Raw genomic sequence first — 12,618 nt, 5'->3', positions numbered from 1 at the left:
GGGGTCGAATCAGAGCTATAGCTGCCGGCCTTCACCACAGCCACAGCAATGCAGCATCCGAGCCGCGTCTGCAATGCTGGATCCTTAACCCACTGAGCAAGGCCAGGGATCGAACCCGCAACCTCATGGTTCCTAGTCGGATTCGTTAACCACTGAGCCACGACGGGAACTCCTGAAAACCCATTTTAAAAAGCAACCCCCCACCCCCTCTGGCTGAGAGTAGCACTCGAGGGGGAGAGCCCATTCTGGTCCAAAGATGACAACAGCAAGAAGTGGGACACCGGTCTCTGGGGGATGGGGGTGGTGGTGGTGGAGTGGGCTCCAAATCCCTCACTCCCACCCGGTAGCCTGGGAGACGTGTGGCTAGAGGCAGCCCATCATTCCAAAGGAAATTTCATTTGAAGAGTTGTCAGGGAGCAGCAAACATCACAAACAGCGTCTCCTGTGTTGTCCTCCCTCCGTCTTGGAAGATAAAAATTAATTAGGAGATGAAAAAGGAGGCCTTTGAAAGCGCTATTTGGCTGTAAAAATATGTAGGCAAAATGTAAAGGAGGATGCTGGGGAAGCGTGTGCTCTGCGGGGAGGGCTGGGCAGCTTTAGCCTCTCCGAGGATTTAGCCCTCTTTGGTGCTGCGGTGGGAGAGGCATCTCACACGTGGGAGGGACAGCATGAGCGGCAGCCACTTAGGGAAGAGACAGAACCAGGGTCCCAGAGTTCCAGGCTCCCCCAGCCCCCCAGGCTCCCCCAGTCCCCCAGGCACTGCCAGACCCTCCCGCTTGCACAGCCTTGGCCCATCCTGGTAATTGAGCCTGGAAGGTGCCTGGAGAGGCCATCAGGTCCAGTCCCTCTTCCGCCTTCCAGCTGCTCCGAGGATGCGTCCCTGGGCTGGAAGGCTCCAGAGGGCTGCTTCCCATCTCAGCTGCCAGTTACTCCTGACCAATCTACTGGCCTCTCTGAGAGAGCCTAGCCCTGCCTTGCAGCAGAAGCAGGATAGGAGGACAGAAATGCTGCCACTGGGCAGAATTCAGTGCGGCACAGCCTGGAACAGTGCGGTCACCTTCGTCTTAAGAGTCAGACAGACCAGGACTTGAGTCTTGAGTGTTGTCTGTGCTGGGTGACCTTGCGTGAGTCACTTCACTTCTCTGAGCCTCCGTTTGCTCACCTGGATGACGTGGGTCCCGAAGCCTGCCATGCGGCAATGAGCAAGGAGCTTCCATGAGCTCCCGTATATGCAGTAGGCAGGCCGGCGCACAGAGCACCTAAAGCAAAGGCTTTCTTCTCTGAATGCCCCTTCCTTTGGCTGAACCAGAAAATGCGCGAGCCAGCCGGCCCCGTAGTCCCGTCCTGAGGCCAAGGACTTAACTGGAGCCCCACGGGGAAGCTCCAGCCAGTGGACACCTGGAGAGTCTCTCTTCTTCCAGGTCTCTGCAGATTGGGCCCGGGGGCTTTGGGGAGGATGTTGGTGCCTTTGTCACGGGAGAGCCATCCACTTCTGCACAGAGCTGAGCCCTTTAGGAGGAGCCCAGTGGTCCTCAGAAAAGAAGAGACCCAGAGCCGGGAGGCAGAGGGGCAGCACCAGGTGCAGGGAGGCCCAAGGATGATGGGAAGCTATTGAAAACCACTTGGTTACTGACAACCTCTCTGTGCCTCAGTTTTCTCACCTGCGAAATGGGTGTACTAATAGTACCACCACCAGCTAGCTCCTCCAGCTTGAGGAAGTGATTGTTGAGATGACTAAATGGGATCATCCATATAAACAGCTCAAAACCGTACCTGATACAGAGGATGCATACAATACATGTTAACTGTTTTTATTGTGTATTCTTGGTGATACTGAGCCCTATTCAGCCCACAGATACCATTTTAGGGGCCCCATATTTCTCATATATTTTTAATTGCTTGCGAACCTTTTTAAATGGGGAGATGTCTGCCGTTTAAAAAATTCACAGCTCCAGCTTCTTGAAAATGTGAAAGATGGAACATCACTGAGCTGGCTTTCCCGCAGAGGGACGGTCAGGAGCGGAGAGGCTTACAGAACTCCACTCGGCGGTCTTTACTTATTTACAGCATCCTGCCTGGCCCCCTGTCAGCACTGGAGTTTTCTACCCCTGAGTATTATGTTGTTTCATTTCTACAGAAACTCTGCACTCTGGAAGTTATTATCCCCAGTTTCTAGATGAGAAAAACTGAGCCTTAAAGAGAATTAAGGAGGCTTAAAAAGATAGAAGGGAGTTCCTGTCGTGGTGCAGCGGGAACAAATCCGACTAGTATCGATGAGGATGAGGGTTTGTTCATGAGGACCCCTGGCCTGGTTCAGTGGGTTAAGGATCCAGCGTTGCCATGAGCTGTGGCGTAGATGCGGTCAGATCCCGCCTTGCTGTGGCTGTGGCTTAGTCTGGCAACTGTAGCTCCAATTCGATCCCTAGCCTGGGAGCTTCTGTATGCAGCAGGTGCGGCCCTAAAAAGCAAAAAAAAAAAAAAAGAAAAAAAAAGAAAGAAAGAAAAAAGAAAAAAAGAGAGAGAGCAAGGGAATGTTGCCAGCCACTCTCAAGCACGTCCTAGGAACCTGGGCTAAGCTTAGCCCCATTTTACACATGCAGAAAATGAGGCTCAGAGATGTGACGTCACTTGCCTGTGGTCACAGAAGCTGCTGGCATTTGAACCCAGGTAGGCATGACATCAGAGCCCATGCAGAGGCGCTGACCTCGCCCCCACACCTCCTCCATCCCCAGCCTGTCTGGTAGCCCTCACCTCTGGGCTCCACCCTCAGGGGCCTAATAACCTGTAGCCCTCACCTCCAAACCCCCCCCCACCCCAGGGGCCAGCCTGCAGCCCCCGCACAGACAGGCCTCAGGGTCACGTGCAAACAGCAGAGGCAGCTGCTGGGCCAGAGGATCCGAAAGTCTGTTCTGGCCCGGTGGGCTGCAACAGTGGGCAGAGGCAGGGGACTCAGGGAGACTCCAGGTCCCTAAGAAAATAACCCAAGAGATATGATTAGCTGCTCGAGCACATGGATCCAATAAGGGAAACCCTCCACTCCAGGGATAAGAAAGCCAATTAATCTGGGAAAAGGTCTCCTTTCCAACATGGAGAATATGCTCGGTCTTGCATGGAAGCACATTGCCGCTGCCTCCCCGCACATGTTCCCTGGGATTCAGCTCCCTTCGGAATTGATATATATTTATATATGTGTATACCTATATACATTTTCTTGTACAGAAATGTTAAATTCTCAAGATTAAGTATCTTCAGTTGGGGAAAATCAATTTACTTCTTTGAGGAGGCTGGAATTGAAAGTCGTGAGCCCGAAACTTACTTTCTTGCCAATTTTACTGATAAAAAAAGCCTCTCCATCCTGGCATGTCGCCCTATATTGGCTGCTCCGAACGATTCCATTAATTGATTTGGGTGACTGGCCCTGAAGCAATGCTGATTAAGGCTCCCATGGAGCTGGGGCAGGCAGGATGACGTTGGAGCCATGGGAATGTGGGATTCCATTCCCTGGGGCGGTGACTATAGCTCAGGTCAGTGACAGGAACTCGGGCCTCTGGTGACCAGGCTCAGGAAGATAAGAGAGGGGATTGAGACACCAGGAGGGGCCCTGGCTATATCCCTCCCAGCCTCAAAGGTGCCAGAGGGAAGTTTTTCAGGGATGTCCTTGGAACCACAGAATCACTCAAGGACAGAGAGACAGAAACCATGAGTGGGTGTGGTTGAAAAATGGAGATCCCAAAATATGAGATAAACACGAGGATGGCCGTTCTAGGGAAGCAAATTTCAGACCCATCTGCCTAAAGGTGATGGAGCCAATGAATTAGCTGCCACTGGAGCTGGGAGAGCAGAACAGCTTGAAATCAGCATCACAGCCAGCTTTCTGCCTTATTGTCATCTTAACTGGCCCAAACTCTCTGGCATCCTTTCCCATCTTCCTCTTTCCGTTCCTTTACTGGCGGCGGCAGGCTTTCACGTGTCTCTCCCCAAAGTCTGTTGACCTCAACATTAGCCCCTCTAGCCCCTCCCCCTGCCACCCTCCAGGGGAAGTTTCTGTCTCTATGTTTATGATATCACTGGGAAGAACATATGTTTTGATGTCAGGCAGATCTATGTATGGGAAGAATGGGGCGCTAGGGAGAGGATGCAGGGAGGGGTTTGCAGAAAGAGAAGTTCTCATCCCTTCTGAGACAGAAGGAGTGGGGCAGGGCTCCCTGAGTGGTTCATTGGCAAGTTACTGATGGCTGGTTGTGTGGGAGAAAGAGTAGGTAAGATGAGTGAGGTGGAAGGATGGGTGGATGGATGGGTAGATGAATGGGTAAAAGGCTGGATGGATAGTTGGATAGCTGGCTGAATTAATTAGTCATAGATAGTGTGTGGGCGAATGGATGAGAACAGGAACAACATGATGAATGATAGGCTGGATGCATGCATGCATGCATCAGGAGGTGTAAGGGGAGCCCTGATGACCTTAGGAAATCAGGAGAGACTAGGATAGAAAAGGAGCCAAGGTGCCGAAACCACTCATGGGAAAACAGTATTTAGTTACAATAATCAAGGGGGCAGATATTCTGAGACCATGTGTCCCTGGAAGACAGGGATGATTGGATTTGTATAATCTAATCAGAGGACTAGTCAGAACTGATTATCTGAAAAAGCAACTTTATTGGGAATAGAAGTAGCTCATGAGTATATGTGTAAGAGAGTGTAGCTGTTACCTATTGCTGCATAACAAATAACCCCAAACTTAGTGTCTTAAAACCACAACATTATGACCTCACTGTCTGTGGGTCAGAAATCAGCACAGCATAGCTGGGCTCTCGGTACAGGGCCTCTCACAAGCTGTGACCCCCAAGCTAGCCAGAGCTGAAGGCATCGCGAGGCTCTGCTTCCAAGCTCACTCGTGTTTGTCGGCAGCATGCCGCTCTCCCAGGGCTGTTAGACAGAGGGCTTCCTCTCCACCAACTGCTGGTTAGAGGCCACCCTCTGTTCCTTGCCCTGTGGGCCTCTCCATGGGCCAGCTCGCAGCATGGCAGCCAGCTTCCATCAGGGAAGCAAGAGAGAGGAGGCAAAGAGAGGGTGGGCAAGACACAAGTCACAGTCCCTTGTAACCTAATCTCAGGCATGACAACCCATCACTCCTGTGGGGACTTATAAGCAAGTCACTGGGCCCAGCCCACAGTCAAGGGGAGGGGATCACACCAGGGCATGAATCTGGGAATGGGGACCATCAGAACCAGTTAGAAGCTTCCAGTCAGAGACTCTGGGCAGGAAAAGTAGCAGAGTGAGAACAGACCTGAGGGAAAAAAGAAGCTGGAGGGGGCAGAGTCTGGATATCAGAAATTATATACCAGAAGGAGTTCCCGTTGTGACTCAGCAGGTTAAGAGCCTGACTAGTATCCACTAGGACGTGGGTTCAATCCCTGGCTTCTCTCAGTGGGTTAAGGATCCAACATTGCCACAAGCTGTGGGGTAGGTCTAAGACACGGCTTGGATCTGGCATTGCTGTGGCTGTGGCGTAGGCTGGCGGCTGCAGCTCTGATTTGACCCCTAGCCTGGGAACTGCCATATGTCACAGGAGTGCCCAGGAAGGAAGGAAGGAATTATCTAGAAAGTAAGAAAAGTCTGAAGAAGCAGAAGAGCTGGAGATCAGGAATGTTCTTGAGGACAAGAGTATCGAAGCGGTGGGGGAGCATCTGGGGCTGCGGAGGAGTAGCTGGAGGGTGGGATGGCCTGACAGCACAGAAGTTTTGGAGGCAGGAGTTGCACAGGTTAAGAGTAACCACGGAGGTGGAGTAGCTCCCTAGAAGGAGGAGCCTAAAGTGGGACAGGCTTTGGACTGGCAGGAGCTGTGGCAGCTGGCTTTCTGCTTTGATGGAGCCCACGGAGGGCTCCAGGCATCTGAGCCGTTCCAGGCCTTCGGCTTTGGGGCAGGTAAATTTGCAGGTGGGGAGTGGCTGCTCATCTGTGAAGGTGCCCTCAGGTCCCGTGAGCAGAGGAGGCATCACTGGTACTCAGATGGAATCTGGGCTCAGACGGAATCTCAGATGGGGTGCTACCTGCTGCCCTGGGGTGCTCTCTTCCCCCAGGTGCCTGCTCGGGTCTCTAGGAGCTGGCTTTGGAGGGGACAGCCCTAAGAGCTAGGAAGCCCCTGGAGAGTAGAAGGTCCGCTTTCCTCCCAGCCCCTCCCCCACCATTCCTGGCTGGCACAGCTTCTCCCCGTCCCCCAGCCCCGCACCAGCCCGTTCCAACGCACCCATGCCATCACGCACACAGAAGCTGGGCTGGGTGCCAGTCAGACAGGCCGACATCACAGACAGGCACAGCTAGACTTGGAAACAGCCGGGAACAATGGGGCCTGCAGAGCCACCTGTTCCCCTGGGATCGGCAGAGGCAGAGCTGGAACCAGGCAGGTGGCAGACACTAAGTTCTCAAGAAGGGTCATGAATGCCATTCTCCCTGATCTGCTCAGTCTCCTTAGGCAGCAAGAGACTTGAACTTCTGTCCCCTCTCCTGGCCCCAGGCCCCCTCTGATTCTCCCCAGCCAGGCTGGGCAAGCACAGCAGCCCACCCCCGAGGCTTGATCTTGGAGGTGCTGGTTCCGATCACGGAGCAGCATACCACCCAGGATGTTCTGGAGACAAGGGTGTCAGGGGGCCTGTGGACCACCTGCTCTGACTGCCTCCACTTTTCTCCCCTCTCTGCAATTCTCACCCTGCATCTCCTCTTCCCATTTATTGAAGGAGAACAGACAGGAACCCTTGTCTCAGACTCTTTCCCCCCAGGACAGGGTAAGAATAAGAGGGACCTGCTTTGGCTGAAGTGGGAGTGGTCCCAGAAGCCACCGATTTATCAGCATCCACGCCCCCCCTCTACCCTCATGGTGGTTTCTGAGAGGCAGTGCAGCTGAGTGCCTAGACGCATGGACCCTGGAGCCAGGTGGCCTGGGTTTGAAGCCTGGTTTTGCCACTTTGTGTCTGAGTAGCTTTAGTCGAACCGAAGCATGGCTAAACTCTGTTTCCTCATCTGTAAAATGGGACTAATGGTAGTACCCGCCCCCTATGATTGCTGGGAAGAACAAGTGAATTGATGCAGGGAAAGCATGTAGAGCAGGACCTGCCTGCGTCATTGGTTCAGAAATCGTAGAGAAGGAAAATGCATTTCAAACAAAAAACCAGCCTGAAAACCACTCCTGCCATGACAAGGAGCTGAGGGTCTCCAGGTAGGTGGGCCCGAGTCTGACTCCCAGCTTTATCGTTCAGCAGTGCTGTGTGTGGGAACCTCTCCTTCCACGGCCTAAGTTTCCACATCTGAGCAGTGGGTGGCACTGCCTGTCCATGAGGGCCATGCACCAAGTTCAGGGACCCGAGCCCTGCGAAGTGGGGGTGAGCAGTGCTTGGCCCCTGGGTGCTCAGTAACTGTGTGTGCATCTCCCCACCCCCGTACCCCCTTTGGCCCAGAAATCCAAGATCTCCACCTTCGAGAAGATGTGGGCCTTCATGAGCAGCAAGCCCTCGGCGCTGGTGAAGAACAACGAGGAGGGCATCCAGCGGACACTGACGGCCGACTACGCGCTGCTCATGGAGTCCACCACCATCGAGTACGTCACCCAGCGGAACTGCAACCTCACCCAGATCGGGGGCCTCATCGACTCCAAGGGCTATGGCATCGGCACTCCCATGGGTGAGCGTGGGGCCGCAGGCGGGAGGGCGGGGGCGCGGGTGGGGGCAGAGGGTGGGCGCACACAGGGCCTCCCGCTCCCTCTCCCAGATCACCCTATTGAGCTTGGAAGGGCGGCACATCCTCAGCCCGGAGACAAAGGGGTAGAGCCACAAGCCTTTTGAGGTCAGCCCTGGGGAGACCTGGGACCCACACAGAGGTGGGGGGTCAGTTCAGAGATCCTGCCCCCTCTCCGTGACCTCATCCCTATCATGGCAGCTCAGATACACTGGGCCTTCCAGAGGCCTGTGGAGACAGAGGTTCAGAAGCAAGTCTCTCCATCCTGAATTAGGACCTTCCCTCCCACCCAGATGCCACAGACAGACTTAAAGAGGGGCCTCTTGGCATTCGGGTCCCCCTTTGTACACGTTTACTGAGAGGGAACGTGATGGTGGCTGGCACCCACCAGGGTATTGGCAGGGGTACACAAGAGGGATGGGGATGCTGGGAACCAGGACCCTGCCGCAACCCTGCACCATTGTCCCTTGACTGGTCCTCCCCTGTCTCTGCCTCCCCTCCCTTCCCTGATTAGCAACTGTTTGAACCTGCCCTTTGGAACTCAGGGAAGGTCATGGAGGCTGAAACCTATTCCCTAAAAACAAGAAATGGGGGACCCAGAAAGGCTTCGTGTGCCCAGGAGCCCCCCAGGGCCCTGCTCGCGTTCAGAAGGTTGCTGACAGTCGGGTCGCCTCTCTCTCCGACTCAGGGTCCCCATATCGGGACAAGATCACCATCGCCATCCTGCAGCTGCAGGAGGAAGACAAGCTTCACATCATGAAGGAGAAGTGGTGGCGGGGCAGCGGGTGTCCGGAGGAGGAAAACAAAGAGGCCAGCGCCCTGGGCATCCAGAAGATCGGGGGCATCTTCATTGTCCTGGCCGCCGGGCTCGTCCTGTCTGTGCTGGTGGCTGTGGGCGAGTTCGTGTACAAGCTCCGCAAAACCGCAGAGCGAGAGCAGGTGAGCCCCCCGAACTGGGACCCGCGTGGGGAAGGGACGAAGACGGAACAGGATCCGAGCTGGTTTCAGACCCCCCTCCCTGCCAGGCACAAGGTAGTGCCTGATCCCATCCCCACTGTAGCCCACTCTGCACCTGATCCCCCAGGAAGCTCTGCCAGCCCCACCTCTGCCCTGACTCCAGCGGGCTTTCCTATCACCATGGCTCCACGCCCACCATCTGCAGCCGACCATGCACCAGCCTCCGGTCTGGCCTTCCTGCCTCCACTCCTCCTCTCTCTCCCAGCCACTCTCCCTACAGCGGTCACGGCCCTGTTTAAAACTTAATTCAAACCATGTCATTTCCCTGCATAAAACCCTCCAGGGTAATTGTGGAAGCTTCACGATGCTTACATAGGGTTCATTATTCTGTTCTCTCTACTTCTGCATATATTTGGAAATTTCCATAATCAAAAGTTTAAAAAAGAAAAAGAGTGAAGAGGGCCGGCCCAAGCTTGCTAGGTTCAACCCATCTGATTAATTCAAGTGTGATTGGGCAGCGGTTCTGGGTCCCGGTAGCAAATTAGAATCACAGGGAGTGACTGTTTTAAGTGCTAATACCCTGGCCTCACTCCCAGAGACTGTGTTTTAATTGGTCTGTGCTGGAGCCTGGAACTGGCTTCTTAAGAAAGTGACCAGGGTGATTTAAATGTGCACCTGGAGTTGAGGGCCACTGGGCCGTGGGGGGGACGCTTCTCCCACAGAGACATTCAAAGGGATACAGGGTGGGTGTGGAAAGAGATGGCAGTTAAGTCCTATGTCCAGATGCGTGTATACATCCATCCAAAACAAAAGGGAGTCCTCCGTAATCAGGAAGCTTGAGTCAGCAAAGAGCAGGAGCAAAGATAATTCCTGGAGTTCAAGTTCTCGTGGGTGTGAGAAAAGGGACTTGTTCCTGTGTTGCTGGGGGGAGTCCAAGAGGGTGTTTCTGGAAGGCATCTTTGCAGTGTGGTCGGAGTCTTTAAACGTGGCCACGTGTTTTGGCCAGTCATGCTCTACGTTTAGAAATGCAGCCAATGGAAGTGCCAAAGACAAGTGCAATTTTATGGACCAGGATGTTTGTTAAAGTATTAATCATAACCTGAAAAAATATGAAAAAAATCTCAATGTCCATTAGTAGGGAATGGTTTAAAAAATTATGACATCCGAAAAGAACCACCAGGAGTTCCCATCGTGGCTCAGCGGAAACGAATCTGACTAGCACCCATGAGGATGCAGGTTCGATCCCTGGCCTCGAGCAGTGGGTTAAGGCTCTGGCGTGGCCGTGAGCTATGGTGTAGGTTGCAGACACAGCCTGGATCAGACATGGCTGTGGCTGTGGTGAAGGCCGGCAGCTGCAGCTCCCATTTGACCCCTCGCCTGGGAACCTCCATATGCCATAGGTGCGGCCCTAAATAAAAAGAAGAAGAGGAAGAATGTGCTGCTTTGCGGGCTGCTGCCCAAACGAATCAATCAGGTGGGGAGAGGATGGGTGGGGGTACAGGCGTGAGGGACACCCTGAGCCCAGGCTCTGGGAGGAAGGGGAGGAGTTGGCTGGAGCTGCAGGGTCGGATCTCACCCATGTGCCCCTTCCTCTCCCCACCCCCCACCCCAGCGTTCCTTCTGCAGCACTGTGGCCGACGAGATCCGCTTCTCCCTTACCTGCCAGCGTCGGGTCAAGCACAAGCCGCAGCCTCCCATGATGGTCAAGACCGACGCCGTCATCAACATGCACACGTTCAATGATCGCCGGCTTCCGGGCAAGGATAGCATGACTTGCAGCACATCACTGGCCCCTGTGTTCCCCTAGGCACCCGTGGGCTGGGGACCGCAGGCCTGGGGACAAGGTGGAGGAGAGCAAAGGAGAGTGGAAGGAACGTCCCCAGTCCCCCTACTGGGCTTGGGGACAGGAGCTGCTGCCCGCCTGTTGGACCAGGAGCCCTCTGCTCTTCCCTACCAGGAAAGCAGCGGGCCCCCAGGCCAGCTGCTTGGGCGTCACCCTCCTCTTCTTTCTTCTATGGGTTTCTAAAGCTGCCAGCCAAGACAGCCAAGGCCAAAGGAAGCACAGGCCTCTCTCAGGCCAAACTCACCTGCCCCTCGACTCTCTTCTACAGGCAGAAGTTTCTACCATGGTCCTGCGGGGCCAAAGGAAATGGGAAACAGCTCTTATATTGCCACTCCTTCCCCGTGAGCCCAGGCCTCCTGGAACTTGACTATGAGACCAGAGACACAGACCTTGGGGACCTTAAGGATATCAGAGTTCGGCTGCCCATGGGAGCCGAAGATGGGGGGATGCCACCCACGTTGTCTGGGCAAAAGGAAGACTTTCTCCCCCAGGGGCTGCTCACGTGGTCCTGATCTCCTGGACTTGACACCACCCATGGCAGCTCCCATTTTGGCAGAGTTGAAAACAGAGAGCCCCATGGGTTAAGAAAGGAGTTTGGCGTCTGGGAGCGTGGAGAATGCGCAGAGACTGCCGTTTTGAATTCTTCTGGACAATGTCCCAGTGGGTTCCCTCCTCCAGGAGGTCTCTAGGTGTGGGGAGTGGGGGTCAGAGCAAATTCTTCCCCACATTCTGGCCAGAGGAGAGAGGACCCCCTGAATCTCTCACAAGGGATTCCCAGAGACACGGCCGATATTTGAAGCCCAGAGGAAAAGCGGATTTCGTGGCAATCCTGCAGGCCCTCGAGACATTGGATTTTACTTTCCTGGTTACCAAGCTGTTTTCTAAACCCTCGTGGCATTAGGGAGCATGAGCTCTTTGCCATATACTCTTCAGCAACTCCCATTCCTGGCCAGTTGACCTTGACCTTCTTCTGTCATCACAGAAGGAGAAAAGTAGCTGAGATAGAAGCAAACGCCATCACCTCTCCTCCAGAGATGGAGGCCTACTGCCTAGGCCTGCTTTGGGGGCGATGGGGAAAGCCAGGGGGCCCTAAAGAACTCCTTGCCAAACTAAAGATGCTCCAGGAAGTTTTCAAGGAAGTTTTCAGGCTCAGGATAGCCTCCCTGAGAAAGGCCACGAGGGTGGGAAGACGCTGCATCCCGAGATTTAACCAAAGACCCCACGCAGAGACACAAGGTCACTATGGGCCCTGGTCTCTTGTCCAGAGCAGCTGGGACCTTGTGGGGTTTGGGGGTTCAGCAGAGAAGTAATAGCAGATGAGGTACAGAGAAGAGTGGTCCCGATGAGCTGGGGGTTCCAGCTCGCTGTGACGACTACGATAGAGGTCTGTGACCCCAAGATTCTGGGAGACGTGCGGGACATGGAGGAATTAGGAACAAAGTGTCCTTAAAGAGAACACAAAGGGGCCAGCAGGGCTACCCACAGCCAAGGGCAGAGGGCGGGCTTTGAGTGGGAATGGGGTGGGCAGTGTGCTGGAACCCAGGAGGAGACGCCAGCCAGCCACCTCCACCCCTCTCCTGTTTCTGCTTGGGGACTCTGGTTAGGGAAGAGCTGCCTTCAGGTTTCAAGAACCTTCTCAGAGGGGAGGTGAAGGGTAACCTCTAGTTCCCCTTAGGACTCCCAAAGTGGGAGTGCGCAGCAGATTCGTGTGATAAATACTATCCCCCCTCCAACCGGAGCTGTGAGGCCAGACCAGCTGGTCTCCCGATTCACAGCAGCTCCGACAGGCTCTGTGCACTGGTGGTGGGAGCAGAGGGCTGAACAGGCCTCGTAGACAACACGCCGTGTAGACAACACATGTCATGATAGAAAAAGCCATGCTGTTGTGAGCTCCGGGGTATAGGAGAGTGTGTGTGTGCATGTGTTTGTCTTTGTATGTATGATCTTTGGGGGCTGGGCATGGAGGGCAGATGAGGCATGTGACAGTCTCAGGCATGCAATAATAGGAGAAAATTTGGGGTTCTGACGTCTGCGTGGGCATGAGTATGAACTGGGGGTGAAGGAGAGAGATCAGGCAGCAGGGCCCCATA

At 54.4% G+C, this 12,618-nt stretch overlaps 1 protein-coding gene across 1 annotated transcript in view; it reads left to right on the top strand.

Annotated features, from left to right (window-relative positions):
* Positions 1–12,406, top strand: part of GRIK3 (glutamate ionotropic receptor kainate type subunit 3) — a 92,736-nt gene extending 80,330 nt beyond the window's left edge. Inside the window, exons 13-15 of the mRNA XM_047793377.1 lie at positions 7,452–7,674; positions 8,417–8,667; positions 10,298–12,406. Coding sequence (XP_047649333.1) covers positions 7,452–7,674; positions 8,417–8,667; positions 10,298–10,492 — 669 coding nt within the window. The 3' untranslated portion in view covers positions 10,493–12,406. The remainder of the gene's footprint in view (positions 1–7,451; positions 7,675–8,416; positions 8,668–10,297) is intronic.
* The last annotated feature ends 212 nt before the right edge of the window (positions 12,407–12,618 follow it).

Source organism: Phacochoerus africanus, chromosome 8, assembly GCF_016906955.1.
Source record: "Phacochoerus africanus isolate WHEZ1 chromosome 8, ROS_Pafr_v1, whole genome shotgun sequence".
Classification (NCBI taxonomy): Eukaryota; Metazoa; Chordata; class Mammalia; order Artiodactyla; family Suidae; genus Phacochoerus; species Phacochoerus africanus.
This window is presented reverse-complemented; position numbering and strand designations above follow the sequence as displayed.